The sequence below is a fragment of the Cydia pomonella genome, chromosome 19 (assembly GCF_033807575.1).
Source record: "Cydia pomonella isolate Wapato2018A chromosome 19, ilCydPomo1, whole genome shotgun sequence".
Lineage (NCBI taxonomy): Eukaryota > Metazoa > Arthropoda > Insecta > Lepidoptera > Tortricidae > Cydia > Cydia pomonella.
In genome coordinates, this window is record NC_084721.1 from 8,088,543 (window position 1) to 8,103,131 (window position 14,589).

The 14,589-nt window shown below is 35.9% G+C and overlaps 3 protein-coding genes across 3 annotated transcripts; 1 reads left to right on the top strand and 2 right to left on the bottom strand.

The window, feature by feature from the left end:
* Positions 1–88: 88 nt before the first annotated feature.
* LOC133528432 (putative OPA3-like protein CG13603) lies at positions 89–2,692 on the top strand. The gene is made up of 4 exons (XM_061865819.1): positions 89–399; positions 486–654; positions 785–927; positions 1,387–2,692. The coding sequence occupies exons 1-4, from the start codon at positions 258–260 to the stop codon at positions 1,806–1,808; spliced, it is 876 nt and encodes a 291-aa protein (XP_061721803.1). The 5' UTR covers positions 89–257; the 3' UTR covers positions 1,809–2,692.
* Positions 2,691–4,334, bottom strand: LOC133528431 (DNA-directed RNA polymerase III subunit RPC6-like). Its single transcript, XM_061865818.1, has 4 exons — positions 4,055–4,334; positions 3,752–3,956; positions 3,299–3,550; positions 2,691–2,943 (listed from the first exon to the last, which is right to left on the bottom strand). Exons 1-4 carry the CDS (start codon positions 4,252–4,254, stop codon positions 2,707–2,709), a joined length of 894 nt encoding a protein of 297 aa, XP_061721802.1. The 5' UTR covers positions 4,255–4,334; the 3' UTR covers positions 2,691–2,706.
* A 4,600-nt stretch (positions 4,335–8,934) lies between these two features.
* LOC133528433 (CDAN1-interacting nuclease 1-like) lies at positions 8,935–12,616 on the bottom strand. The gene is made up of 5 exons (XM_061865821.1): positions 12,284–12,616; positions 12,011–12,166; positions 11,400–11,544; positions 9,528–9,577; positions 8,935–9,400 (listed from the first exon to the last, which is right to left on the bottom strand). The coding sequence occupies exons 1-5, from the start codon at positions 12,388–12,390 to the stop codon at positions 9,016–9,018; spliced, it is 843 nt and encodes a 280-aa protein (XP_061721805.1). The 5' UTR covers positions 12,391–12,616; the 3' UTR covers positions 8,935–9,015.
* Between the last annotated feature and the right edge of the window lie 1,973 nt (positions 12,617–14,589).

The window sequence follows — 14,589 nt, forward strand, 5'->3', positions numbered from 1 at the left end:
GGCCAATCTATATTTGAGACATTATTAAATACGCTGGTAAGTGATAAATTTTTGGTTAGTCTGTATTCGTTTTTGGCACTGACACTGACAGATTTTTGTTAATGTCAGATTATGTATGAATGGTGTTATACGAATAGCAGAAAACTTGCAAAATTAAATTGATACATGCAATCGTTTGTTCGGTTTTCCCTAGTAGGGCTAGAATTTCTATATTAATATTTGCTGTGTTATTACAATCCCTAGAATTATAAGCGACAATGGTTATTGGAGCGTTTCCTATTGCCAAATTGTCTGTGTTACTAATCAAGCAGATCAGCAAACCCATCGCTAATGCATGTAAAGAACGAGCCAAAAATAGTCCCTTTTTCAGGACGTATGTTTGTATGCCTCCTGCCCAATGTAAGTATATGTTTAGTGACCGTTTTATGATTACATTAAAATGAATATGAATATTGAATGTTGATGTTGATTATTGATTTGTTCAGTCTACAATTGGTGCGAGGTGAAAGCTAAGATGTGGGTCCTAAATTTGGGTAAACCTGTAAACATACCTGTGCTGAGCCAGGAAATGGCCATTGAGCTGGGTGCCAATCTGCTGGGTGAATCAGTCATTTTTATTATTGGTGCTGCCCTGATTACTGTGGAATATAGCAGGTAATTTTCTGTTTATGTTTCAAATCAAAATTTCATTGATCTTTGAGCAATAAATGGTTTTTTTTTTTTTTTTTTAATAAACTTGCAGTAACATGGTTGTCTTAAGTTTGTATTATTTTATTGTTTGCAGGCAAAGCAAAAAAGAGGCAGCTAAAGAACAAGCTCGTATAGATGAGCTGAAACACATAACCAATACTATTACAGACTTGTACTTTGCAGTCCAGCAACAAGAAACACAGATCAGGGAAATGGAGCGCCTCATTCATTCAGTCAGTGAGTATCAGTTAGCTATTATAAGCTCATCTCGACTTTTCAGTATTATTGCTTTATTAATAACAAACAAAATTTCTTTATATTTTCAGTTTAAAGCACTGACTTACATATATCTGTAGAAGTTGGCTTACTTTTTTTATATCACTTCTTTTTTCATTTGCTTTTTTTTCCTATTTAAGAATTTCTATTGCTGATACCATTGTTACCAAATTGAGAGCTCACACCTAGGAGCAATCACTGACTCCTGAGACACAGGCTTGGACCTAGTTCGGGAGGCAGAGGCTCAACCCCACTACCAATATGTGTTACAAACCTAATACACCTGTTTCTTATTGTTCATAAATTTTATAAAATGAAATGCAATGTAAGGTTTAATGAAATAAAATTAAAATGTAGGTACCATTGCTGCTATTATTACTGTGTTGTGTTTAAGAACTAAAATAATACATTCTATTTAAGGTGGTAAAAAGATACAAGCCCCTCCTCCAGATGTCAGGGACATAACCAAATCACTGAAGGAACTTGAAGAATTGACTACTGCTAAGAGTTCCCCTCCACAACCCCCAGCTGGACAAACATCCCCAAAAGGCCAGCAGCCCCCCACCACCCAACAGCCTCCAGCACAGCAAAGGCCACAAGATGGCTCTAAAATGATGACAGCTGAGGCTCAACTTATTTCCACACCATACCCTGACAAAGGACTAATACTTCAATCATTGAATTACATCCAAATGGATGTTTTTAGTTCAATATTTCCTCATAGCCAAAGGGTAGAGGACAATAAACAACAAGAAAAGAAAATACAGTCTCAGAAACGTGATAGTGCTGTACTTTCAGAGGCTCTCTACAACATTGAACATAACTTTAAGAGCTTGTTTTAAAGTGTATGCAAATTTGTAAAATTTAGGGAAAGTTAGTTTGTTATGGTTATGATATAACACATTCTATTGTATAAAGTTTTTTTTTGTATATTGGCAGTATTTATTTTGCTGCGCTTTTCTTTGAAGTTAGTGAAGCTTAAAATTTATAAATGACAATGTTTATAAATTGCTTTTAATCTTTACTGCCAACCAGTTTGCATTTGTGTTCGAAACTTTTTACTCTAGAAGGGTTGACACAAGATACTGGGAGTTATCAGGTACTTGATGATGTATACATTTTGGTTTGAAATGTTTTATGGCTATAGTATTTGAGTGTAAAAAGCTAGTGTATATTATACACATTCAAGCTATAAATTAAAATAATGTTGCTAAGCAGACATTTAATAGGCAAAATAATAAGATTAGTGCATGCTTAATACTTACTGAGTAGTGTAGTGATTCAATGTTTGTTACCACACTAGGTCTATGCAAGTCTACAAAGTATGACTTGTAAACTCAAATGTATAAATACTAATTTATTAGGCAACAATGTAAATAAATTGTATCCAATAATATTATCTTTCTTTTTTTGAGGTACTGACATCATAACTCATTAGACATACAAGAACTATAGTCAACTATGATTCAACAAATGTGTAATGTTGTATGATTCAATTTGCTGTAAAGGTGTGAAAAAAGGGTAATTATACAACTATTATATTAGACCAGTAACCAATAACAAGATAACACTAGGTTAGTTAGTACAGAGTTTTTAGCTAGAACACATGTTTAAAAGTATTTTGCAGCTATGTGTGACTAAAGAATAATTTAGGGCATTCAATATTTACATCTGATGTCTCCCATGTTGCCTACTGTAAAGATACAATAAATAACACAATCACATATTTTTATATGTTTATTATTCTAGCCATTCATTCATATAAGTACAGTCCTGTGGGGTGATGAGTCCTTTGGAATAGCACTTGTGTATGAGAGGGCACACTCCACAGGGCACTTGCACCAGCCCTGGGGGTGGTAGTAGGGATTCAACGGCGCGAAACACCTTGCTGCCATCAGGATACACACTGCTCTCTGCCTTGCCATCATATACTAGTGTGTTCAAAATTGTGATGACATCTTCAACATCTAGGGTGACCTGAAGTGAGGAGTATTTTTCTAAGTGAACATAGAATTATATTAATAAATAGGCGGGTCCACACAGAGCAAGCATATAATTACCTCAAGCACAAAAGAGCCAGTGTAGACGTGCCTCAGCTGAGGCGGCACGCTCAAGTGAGGAAAAGCGCCGCCTCAGTCTAGGCACGTCTACGTTGGCCGTATGCTCGCTCTGTGTGGACCTGCCTAATGCCATAATTTACATAAATAATATTACATAAAAAAATTGTTTGGTGCAAAGTTAATTTCTATGATCTATTCTTTATAGAAAATAATAGTTTTATATTTATTAAATTATTGTTTTACAAGTTAAAATAGTAGTCTGAAATACTCACATTACTAATTCCTAGGTCAGTTATGTATTTGTGTACTTCTGCACCAGTAGCGTAAGACTGAGTTCTGCCTACAATGGGTCCTCGGACATTGTTCTTGATTTTGTCAGCTCTTTGCTGCAAAAACCTAAGGCACTGGCGATTCAGTATATCCACAAACTCAGACTCAAAATCTTGATCCTGATACCATGCTCCTCCAGATATAGACCTATCTGGTTCTAAATTATACAACATGTACACTTTCTTTTTCGAAGCCTAAAAGTTGAAAAATAAAATTAAAAGTACAGATAATAAATCATGGAAGTTATGGTTATTCTAAAAGTAGTAATAACTGGCATTCCATGTGTGGGTGGCTTCCATTTTGACTTGGCCTTCAACCAAATAAACAAGAATTGGACCATTGATTTAGTAGTTTATTGACCATCACTCCACTTAAATCCAAATTTATTAACTTACGTTTACGCATTTCACTGCCTTAATAACTTTTTTGCTCTCAAGACTTTTGAGTACTTTAGTGAGCTGTGTATTGGCGAGGTTAGAACGAATTCTGATGTCCCGAATCCATATTCCCTTATTACCAGCCTCCTCTATTAAATTGTAAACCACTTTCTCCTCATTGTCTGCACCTTTAACAGCTGTTTTACTAGTTTGAGCTTTTAACCTGTAACAAAGGGTAATTTCCTTATTAAATTCCAGGCATGTTGATTTTAACGTGGCTCTTATTTTCCGAATTGCTTGGGAATACGAATAATAGAGTACCTATAAATTAGAGATCCTCCTTGGTTAAATAAATCAAAACACCCTTGCTGGAGTAGCGAGTTGATCGCAGCCACTAGTTCCCCAGAGGATAGCTCCGGAATAGCGGCTTTTATGTCTTTATCTGACACACCTTTAGGATTTTTCTTAGCCACATTCAAAATCTTTTCCCTGTTTGCTTCCTCTGATTTATTAGTGCTCATTTTGAGTCCTACAATTTTTAAAAACACGCCGACGATCAGCTGCGAAATTGACGTTTGAGTGAGCTGTAACTGATAATGATAATATCTAGTGCTATTCGAGGTCCTATTAAAAACATCAAGTTGTGTTGTAAACTCTTGCACACAGCGCATATAACAAACGCAATAGGACATTTGACCTCCTAGTGAGTATTGTATTCTTTACATTTGTCTACTATACTCTGGCACAACCACCTTGTCATTAGAACACGAAAAGATGGTCAATTTAAAAAATTTTGGCGCAAAGATTTGACTTCCCATACCATTCATGAATTTCGCGCCTTTTTCTATTGACAAAGAGGGGTCTTATGGCCATGTCAATAAAGTCATATCGATAAACTTATCGACATTCCTTACAATTTTAATTTTACTCGAAAGGATTAACTATACCTAAAATAAACAGAAAACGCTTTTATTCTTTATCGTCGTTAGCGTTGGTCACATCGTAACGACACAGGTTGAAACGAAGGGAAAGTTCGGATTTTTAATTACATTACATAATTAACTGCTAAAATAGAATAGGTATGTTTTCCGCAAGCATTGAGTTATTTTATTATTTAATAAAATATTTATCATTATAAATATATATTATGATGTTTATTTTTAGTGAAGATATCGAAACTTCAATTGGGTACTTGACACATGTTGAATATTATAACAAAATTTAGTTAAATGGATAGAAAATGAGCCATCCATTATAAAAAAGTGGAATTTTAAAACTTATATGGACATTATAAAAAAATACAAGGCTCCGAAGTCTCAAACAATTTATTTTTTGTATTTAAAAAATAGAAAAGAAAATGGTACCATTCGATTCCTTACATTTTATTGAAAAATAAATTGTATGACAACTATACACATAAACGCAATATTTCAGGGTCAAAATGGCAATTTCCTTGATCTTCCATACATTTAGGACTTTAGTATATGATGTGACGTCACATCACCTTTGTTTCCAAGTCCGTTCGTCTTGTTTTTAGGGTTCCGTAGCCAAATGGCATAAAACGGAACCCTTATAGTTTCGCCATGTCTGTCTGTCTGTCTGTCTGTCTGTCCGAGGCTTTGCTCCGTGGTCGTTAGTGCTAGAAAGCTGAAATTTGGCATGGATATATAAATCAATAAAGCTGACAAAGTCGTACAATAAAATCTAAAAATTTAATTTTTTTTAGGGTACCTCCCCTACACGTAAAGTGGGGGTGAATTTTTTTTTTCGCTTCAACCCTAGTGTGGGGTATCGTTGGAAAGGTCTTTCAAAACTAATAGGGGTTTTCAAGAAACATTTTTTGATAAAATGAATATATTCTGAGATAATCGCTCCGAAAGAAAAAAAAAATGTGTCCCCCCCCTCTAACTTTTGAACCATAGGTCCAAAAAATATGAAAAAAATCGTGGAAGTAGAGCTTAAGAAAGACATTAAATGAAAACTATAGCGGACATGATCAGTTTAGCTGTTTTTGAGTTATCGCAAAAAGTTTTCCCTTCATAGTAAAAAGACTTACTTTAATTAGGTACCGATTATGCAAATTTGCCTATTTGTTTAACTCGGGTGAAAGCTACAGTTTCATCCCTTGGTTAACAATTTACTATACTTTAAGCTCCAGTTTAGCTTATTGTGACGGAAGAGTAACTACGGAACCCTACACTGAGCGTGGCCCGACATGCTCTTGGCCGGTTTTTGATCTATGGGTATGGTTCCCGTCGTCTGTTGTGTTGTCAGCCATTAGCCGAATAAAACTGATCAGTGATCGCATATAAATTTGACTTATTATTTATATGTATAACAACATGGTGTCAGAAGTGGGATAAAAGATGTGCTGAGCTGCCAGAATTGCAGGTAGGACAGAATGTTGTTACTCAACTTCAGCCCGAGATTGATAAGAGGTGGAGTTTTGGTACTATCACTAAGAAGCTAAATAAAAGATCGTACATAGTACAGGTAAAAGACAAAGCATACAGAAGAAGTAGAATTCACATAAAGCCCTACAGTGTGCTATAGACGGTGGTTACCTTAGTCAGACACAGGTCCCAGATCACCAACCACTTGACTGACAGAGAGTACCAGAGTTTTCTGGCTTTGAATTAGTTGAACAGAATCAGAATGATAACCCTTTTGTGGTTCAGTCACAAATCAGAGAACAGCCACCACCGATGGAACCTGAAGAGGCCGTGCGCCGCAGTGGGCGGGCTAGGACACAACCACATCATCTAAGAGACTATATTGTATCTTGTTTTGAGAAAGGGAGATGTTTCCGAACGTGATTATTTAGTTATAAGTGTTTTCGAACGAGTCCGTTCGTCTTGTTTTTGATCTATGGTTCCCGTAGTCTGTTTTCAGCCATTAGCCGAATAAAACTGATCGCATATAAATTTGACTTATTATTTATATAACAACAACCTTATCATTTTGTCAGAGGCGTTTCAATCGTCTACTGCGAGCATCAGACTTTAACTCTCATTTCTGACCTTTGTGTTGCTTAAATGCCATGAGTCCTATATAGACATTTGATCCCCAGGAAAATCAAGATCGTTTGACATTATTTACAAAAAACAGTCAAGTAGCCAATTAATCACTATTCCGTTCCGCTGTGCACTTATCGATATAAAATCGACCAGTCCACATGTCTATAAACCCACGCATACACAGGCAGTGTAACCACCAAAACGGCTTGAGTCAGTATTCAATTTTGTATTGCGAACAGACAACGTTGGGGCTAGTGTTTTCGGAACCGGTATTCTTTTTGAGAACCGGGAATTTCGGTACTTTTGTATTACGGAACCGGGATTTCCCGGTATTTTCGGTTCTTGCTAGTTTTTGTCATAGAAAACAAGGGTTATGCTTCAAAAGTAAACTAAAATTCTGTATTCAAGTAACTTTAATTCGCTCTCATACCTAGTAGTAGGTAATTATATATAAATCAGACTATAATTAATCATAGTGTTATGTTATTGTTAGGTACTAAAGTAAGTATTTATTGTCAATTAAAGGGTAAAAATAAGGCAGTCATCTTAGATTCCTTAACATTTAGAATTATCTTAAACATTTTTAAAGAAAACAAAATTAAACTATTTTCTATTCTCATACCTAGTAGTAAGTAATTATATATAAATCAGACTATTGTCAATCACAGTGTTATTCTTAGGATCTTAAGTATTTACTGTCAATAAAATGGTCAAAATTAGGTAGTCATTTTAAATTCCTTAAACATTTAGAATTATCTTAAACATTTTTCAAAAGCAACAAAATTAAACTATTTTCTATTCTCATACCTAGTAGTAAGTTATTATATATAAATCAGACTATAATCAATCACAGTGTTTTTGTTAGGTTCTTAAGTAAGTGTTAACTGTCATTAAATGGTAAAAATTTGCCAGTCACCTGAGATTCCTTAAATATTTATAAATATCTTAAACATTTTTCAAAGAAAACAAAATTAAACTTTTTTACCAAAAAATATTTAAAAATAATATCTCTTTCCGAGTACCTACCTATTCATAAAATATAGCGTAACCAAAGTTTAGCTTTTTAAGAGCTTTTAGCTCTCTCTTCTCTATAATAGGACCTTAAAAACAACAGTGCATCTAGACTTTTGTCACTCAAACGAGATCTTATTTTGTTGCATAACAAACCTGCCGATGAGAAAACTCTTTCTGGCTCAACACTGGTTGGCGGAATCGTTAATAGATGGTCATATGCCTGAGACAAGTAACGCCCACGATCTCCTCCATTCTCAAAGAGAGCCATTTCAATACTAACATTCGTAAAGAGATCTTCATGAGCAGAAGATCTAACGCGTTTTTCACTAACAGCCTTTGCAAGCTCAGCATTTAACTCATCGCCTTTTGTCAAAGCAATGTTTTGAACTTCAAGCACATCAGAGTCTACTACTTACTTAGAGTATACTTACTTTCCTTCCTAGCAACAGCGAGCGAGTGTACGTAGTTATTGGTAATATCGAGCGCACCATTAATTTCGCGCGTTATTTATTTTAACGCTGAATTATTCACGTTAGTTTTGAATGTTTGGATAGTAGAAAGTGTGGAAAATTAAAGTAAGAGTAAATAAGTAAATAGTAGTGTGAATCGCTTAATAAAAATAAAATTCCCGAAAGTACCGAAAGAACCGGGAATCAAATTTGGTTTCCCGGTTCCATTTTACTGACAAAAGAACCGGGAATTCCCGGTACTTTCGAGACCGGGATTTCCCGGTTCTGAACCCTAGTTGGGGCCTTGGAATTAACAGTGAACGGAAATGGGAATTAAAATAATATGAAATGACGTCACGGTCAACTTCCCTCTATAGTTCTATACGATCGATAAAATATAAGTTGTCTAAAAATAACTACTGTCTACGTTTCTCTAACTGTTCTGGAGCTTTATTTCATGCATGGTATACAATAATTTATTTTGAATATAGTCAACATCCCTATTGCAATTTGCACATATTGGGATACTTACGCTGAACTCTAATGAAATCGAGCTAAAAGTAATATAAGTTAATAAAGTCTGTCAAGCCATTTCCGTCAGTAGAAAGAACCGGCAAATTTAAAAAAATGTAGGCGCGAAGGGTAATCGTCCCATAGAAAATTTGAATTTGGCGCCTTTTACTACAAACTTGTTTGACCGGCTACAAATAAAAGTAAAATAAATGATATTAACTTTTATTTATTTTCTGCCTAAAAATGTATTTACTTACAATAAAGCTAAATATACTATTTCGTAAAATTACTACACATCAAAGTCCATCTTGTACTGAGTAATACTTTCTTTTTTTGGGAAATTTGTTCTTAAAATAAACATCTTATTTACTTCTGGGGTGGAGTCCAGTGTTTCTAGATACCCAAACCAATAGATTACTAATCCTGGACCAAATCTGTTCCAATAAGCCATTAATTGATCCTTTAAATATCCAGAATGGTTTTCTTCATCACCAAATAATGCTTTACTTTCTACCCAATGAACAATAAAGCCATCTACTGCTATGGGTACATCAAGTTTAAAATCAGGGGTCTTATCATAACCTCGAGACCTCAATACATTTTCATCTGAGAATGTTATATTCATCAATCTTAACTCTTTTTCTAGTCGCAGCTCATATTCTAATCCAATTGACCTGAAAATATAAAAAAGTGAAATTAAACACTAAGGAATTTTGAATAAATAAGCTTGTACAAATGTTTTCTACACTATAAAATTTTCTTCTCAAGTTATCGTTAAAACTTTGATGAACCATAACTTACTGTTTTATTATATCTGCATATGGGCCATACTGGTTATCATTCATGGTGCCCTGTAAATACATTACAATATAAAGGTAAATAAAAATTTAAATTATTATATTATATATAGTAAAGTAAAATTTGCAATGACAAACACATAACTATCACAGTGTGGGATTTTCGATCAGATTTGACTATTTTCATTGTTTAATTTATCGCATTAGTCTCGTCAAATAAAAGCTCAGAATGAAACTCCAAAATTTCTATCATGCGTAGTTTTGGAGATAAACTTGAGAAATATCCATAGAAAACATAGAAACGAAATTTCTTATTTTATGTGCATCTTTTTTGTGTCAATCTAATTTATATCTATTAGGGATATATTGAAGTATACATTTCATCAAAATAAAGTTAAAATTTCTTATTCTGGGTGGCGATATAATTTTTTTTTAATATATTGAAAAACTTTTTTTTGCTCGATAATCCTACATTTCTAGCATTTTATTTCTAAACGAAACTGTTCTATGCTATAAAAGGCGGTACTGAAAAAAAAATTGAATTAAAATAACGCAGGATTGCCGAGATATGCATTTTTAAATATTTGGGTCAGGGCTGTCACATAACTCCGGTGGTGTACCTAGGTGAATACCTACATAGTTACAATGTCTGGAAATACAATGAATTATAATGATTAATATTTATTGTTTTGATATTTAAGCATTTATTCAGTACATTAAGTATTTATACCAATATAGTCTTGCCTAAAAGCCTTAACTCTACAGCAGAACGAACGGTCATATCAGCACTGCGTTATATCTCTGATGAAGGATATCATGTGGTATTGGGAAGGGGTCCGCCCTCGTAAAGCAATTGCTGAAACCCAATACTTATACATGATATCCGGAGGAGCGGGGGTGAGGCGTCATGGTGCCGGTAAAGACCCATGACGCTGCTTTGCCCCGGCAGGAGCTGACCCAGGCCGGTGAATCCAGGAACAAATTCTGGCGTTATGACAGAGAGCACCACACGAGGAAAATCAATAAGCAAATTACAATCCTAGATCTTTTTCGGCGTGCGTTAGAGTCATCTGATCCTTACATTTCACATTTCTCCCTGAAAGACCGTTTAAGTAAACAAAAGCGTCAGCCTATTCCGGCAAAAGTTTTGGCCATTTTAAAACCAATTGAACCAAATTCTTTCATTGCAACAGAGGAGTCGGATTTGTCGGAATTGGAGTTAAGCACGGATTTAATTCTCACAGAAGAAATTCTACTTCATTCAGATGATGATGATAATGATGTTGACGACTGAAGACGATTCTCATTTAACTGGTTAATTCAAATTTTCTGTTAAAAACTATATTACTGTATCATGTCTTAAAGTCAATCTTGACAACCCTATTTCCATAGAAATCGGTAAAAAACTTAGAAATGTTATAAATCCTAAATCCCGCAAGATTAGCTTTTGAAATTTTGAGTAATTATAGTTAGCCATATTTTAAATACATTTAATAAAAAATAAAACGCTAATATCGGAAAATATAGGAGATATAAAAAATAATGTTTGAAAACTTTACTAACTTCTAACTTTTAACTGAATGGCACTAAAATGCTGGATTTTTCGTACAATTAATGAGTATCTCTCACTAAAACTCAGAAATAAAAATTGGAACTATATTGACGGTACTTTAGTAATTATGCCAATAAACATGTTTTCTTAAGGTCATTGACCTAATCAACAAAAAAATATTGTGCATTAACTACGCAAGATAATCATTCGGGAGTTTTACACTGGGATGCAGGATATTATAATGCATATTATAAAAATATAAAACGAGGGTGGTCAAAACTGATCGAAAATCCCACACTGTGTAACTAAGACAATAAAATTTACCAGAAAAACTTGATAGGCAAGCTCTTTGTCTTCAATCAATGTGGTGTCTTTGAAGCACTTCTTGACCATGGAAGAGTCTGAGTAAACATTCTGCAAGAGAGATCTTGCAAACAGAGCTGGGCTAATTCCTTGGTTGTCCGAGAGCCTTAAAAAAAAAGTACAATAAACTAAAAATTAAGGGATTGTTTTGAAACAAAATGTAAATTTAGCATTGTTCACAGATGTTTCTGCTTAAGACAAAGTTAATATACTTAGAAAATAAACATAATGTTCAAGAACACATAAAAACATAGTCTACAGTAAATGGTAAATTAAAAAACCCAACTTATCCATTGTACTGTACTCTAGGTGATTTTCTGCAACTGCATGACCTAACTTATCTATATAATAAAACTAAAAACGAATACTAAAAAATCGCCCCTTTGGCATGGTACCGAAGATGCTGGCAGCATTTTCCTGCTGGATTGCGATATGTTTTGCGAGAAAGCTGCCAGCTCTTTGGTTCCCAATAAATAAACTGAATAAACAAAAGACTAGTCACGTTATGTCTCTTCTCCAATCTCATTTAACAAAAGTTTTATGTACTAAAACACACAAACTAAAATACTTACTGTAAAAGAACACCATCTTCTGCAGATTTGTCTCTCATTAGTCCTTCATACAGTTCATAATATCTACTGGATATTGATGGAGATTTTCTATAGCTCTGTTTCATTGATCTCTGCACCAACAGTGATATAATGCTGCCCAGTGTAGCTGGTGGTAAACTGAAAATATTACCATCATATATTAATCTCAACATTTTTCAACCAGCAGTTACGATGAAATAAATTATACGAGAGCTTGGCTCGTAAGTAACAGGTTGATAAGCATAGGATACTAACTTTTTGTACTTTTTCTTTAATTCATTCTCAGCTTTACGCCCATACGATGTGAGCCTATTAAAGTCTGCTACAATAGCGTTGTATAATTCCACTTTCATAGGTTTCATACTGAAAGTTCTCAAGGCAAATCAATGAGGATCAATACACGAATACTATTCGTGATTTATTCAACTGAATAACGATTTCATAAATAAATAGCGAGCACAATGCACATGAGTAAAATCATACAAAAGTTCAATCAACCAATTTTTCGTATTATGGCTCCATCAAGGTGTTGATGATTCTGCCAAAAAAACTCAAAACAGCAAAACACGGTTCTGACAGCCAGTGTTGTCACATACAATTATGCCGAAGTGGTAGAACAGGGTGCAAAAATAGGTAGAAATGGGTGGAATTTAAAATGAAAAATTGGTAGATCTACCACTCAATAGAAGTAAATTTTTATGATTAAAAATGTTTTGAATTATTTATACGTTTTTAATATTGTGACGTTAGTACACGTGTTCATTAAAGAAATTGAAACATAAGTTAGGATTTCCATTGTTTGTAGGTAATAAACCTGCTTGTATAATCTGTTTTTTTGGCAAGTTTTCATTAAATCAAATCTAAATTCGGTAGAAATCAGGTAATGTTCCGTCACATGTATTGAGAATTGCTTACAATTGTACCATTTTGAAAAATAGGTAGATTTCAGGCCGAGGGAGGTAGATAGGTAGAACGCAGGTAAAATAGGTAGATCTACCAAAAAGTAGGTAGATGTGACAACACTGCTGACAGCTGTCAAATTAGTTACCAGTCTAGCAAATAGCAAATATTCCCACATCACACTTGTGCCTTTTTGCACTCGTGTATTTTCTTGGTTCGTTGTCGCTTTGTATAGCTGCATCACATTCAAAGAATACAATACTCACAAGGAGATCACATTTATTATTCTTATTGAAAATAAGTTTTTTCTTATTTGAAAATGCCACCCTTATTGTGACATAGCAAAGAAACTAAAAAATATGGTTATACGTGTAAGCTAAAAGACTAAAGTTAACGAAAATAAAAACCGGCCAAGAGCATGTTGGGCACGCTCAGTGTAGGGTTACGTAGTTCCCCCCGAGGGTTGCCCACCTTGTCGTGGTGGAGGGGCTTAGTAGCCGTGGCTTGGTCTCCCACGGTGAAGCGAAGAGGCAACCAGGGCCGGCCTGTTTGAGGTGCTGGCTGGCCCGAGGAGGACGCTCCAAGTGGGCTTGATAAGCCCGCTTGTGACGCGTTGGAGGTGGACCGTCGAGGAAGAGGAGTGTCGGTATTGCGGTTAGCCGTTCTCCCTATCCTCGACGGCCGAGGTGGGATCGCAGGGGAAGAGGCGTGATGGTATCACGATGCGCCACTCTCCCTATCCCCTGCGACCTTGGCGGCCGTTCCACTGTAGCGGCGTTGGTGGGGCTGCAGAGGAAGAGGAGTGTCGGTGTTACGGTGTGCCGTTCTCCCTGTCCTCTGCAGCCGAGTTGTGGTTTGCGGCAGAACCATGGACCTCATCTGCCGCCGGGCGCTGGGGAGTTTTCTGGCGCCCGTGGCCTCCTTGTGGCGGGCTCGGGGGGGTCCGCTACACTGCAGGACGGAGGCCGAAGAGGAAGGCGCGTCGAACCATCTGGCGCGCCTCGCGTGAAGGGCCTTCGGGCATCCGCGAAGGAGCCGCTCGCGGGCGGCTGCCGCCGGTGGGGTCGCGGATGAGTACGCAAGTGTTCCCGTAACCCCACCAATAAGGCGGCGAGGTGGCATATGGGGGGTTTTTAGTGGGTATACCGTGGGCCTCATTAGCCTAGACGGGAGTCCCACATAACCACTCGGGTCACCCCCCGCACCCGGGTGGTATGCGGAATGCATTTTCCCCACTGGAAAAAAAAAAAAAAAGGGTTACGTAGTTACTCTTTGTCACAATAAGCTAAACTGGAGCTTAAAGTATAGTAAATTGTTAACCAAGGGATGAAACGGTACCTTTCACGCGAGTTAAACAAATAGGCAAATTTGCATAATCAGTACCTAAAGTAAGTCTTTTTACTATGGGAGAAACTTTTTGCGATAACTCAAAAACAGCAAAACTGATCATGTCCGCTATAGTTTTCATTTAATGTCTTTCTTAAGCTCTACTTCCACGATTTTTTTCATATTTTTTGGACCTATGGTTCAAAAGTTAGAGGGGGGGGGGGGGGGGGGGACACGTTTTTTTCTCTTTCGGAGCGATTATCTCCGAATATATTCACTTTATCAAAAAATGTTTGTTGAAGACCCCCATTAGTTTTGAAAGACCTTTATAACGA

Excerpts from the sequence above, each read along its gene's own strand:
- LOC133528433 (XM_061865821.1), bottom strand. The coding sequence starts at position 12,390 with ATGAAACCTATGAAAGTGGAATTATACAACGCTATTGTAGCAGACTTT. Across the intron at positions 12,167-12,283 it reads TTAAAGAAAAAGTACAAAAA|TTTACCACCAGCTACACTGG; the intron begins GTTAGTATCCTA and ends TAATATTTTCAG. Across the intron at positions 9,578-11,399 it reads TTGCCTATCAAGTTTTTCTG|GGCACCATGAATGATAACCA; the intron begins GTAAATTTTATT and ends ATGTATTTACAG.
- LOC133528431 (XM_061865818.1), bottom strand. The coding sequence starts at position 4,254 with ATGAGCACTAATAAATCAGAGGAAGCAAACAGGGAAAAGATTTTGAAT. Across the intron at positions 3,957-4,054 it reads GGAGGATCTCTAATTTATAG|GTTAAAAGCTCAAACTAGTA; the intron begins GTACTCTATTAT and ends CCTTTGTTACAG. Across the intron at positions 3,551-3,751 it reads AGGCAGTGAAATGCGTAAAC|GCTTCGAAAAAGAAAGTGTA; the intron begins GTAAGTTAATAA and ends TTCAACTTTTAG.
- LOC133528432 (XM_061865819.1), top strand. The coding sequence starts at position 258 with ATGGTTATTGGAGCGTTTCCTATTGCCAAATTGTCTGTGTTACTAATC. Across the intron at positions 400-485 it reads TTGTATGCCTCCTGCCCAAT|TCTACAATTGGTGCGAGGTG; the intron begins GTAAGTATATGT and ends TGATTTGTTCAG. Across the intron at positions 655-784 it reads ATTACTGTGGAATATAGCAG|GCAAAGCAAAAAAGAGGCAG; the intron begins GTAATTTTCTGT and ends TATTGTTTGCAG.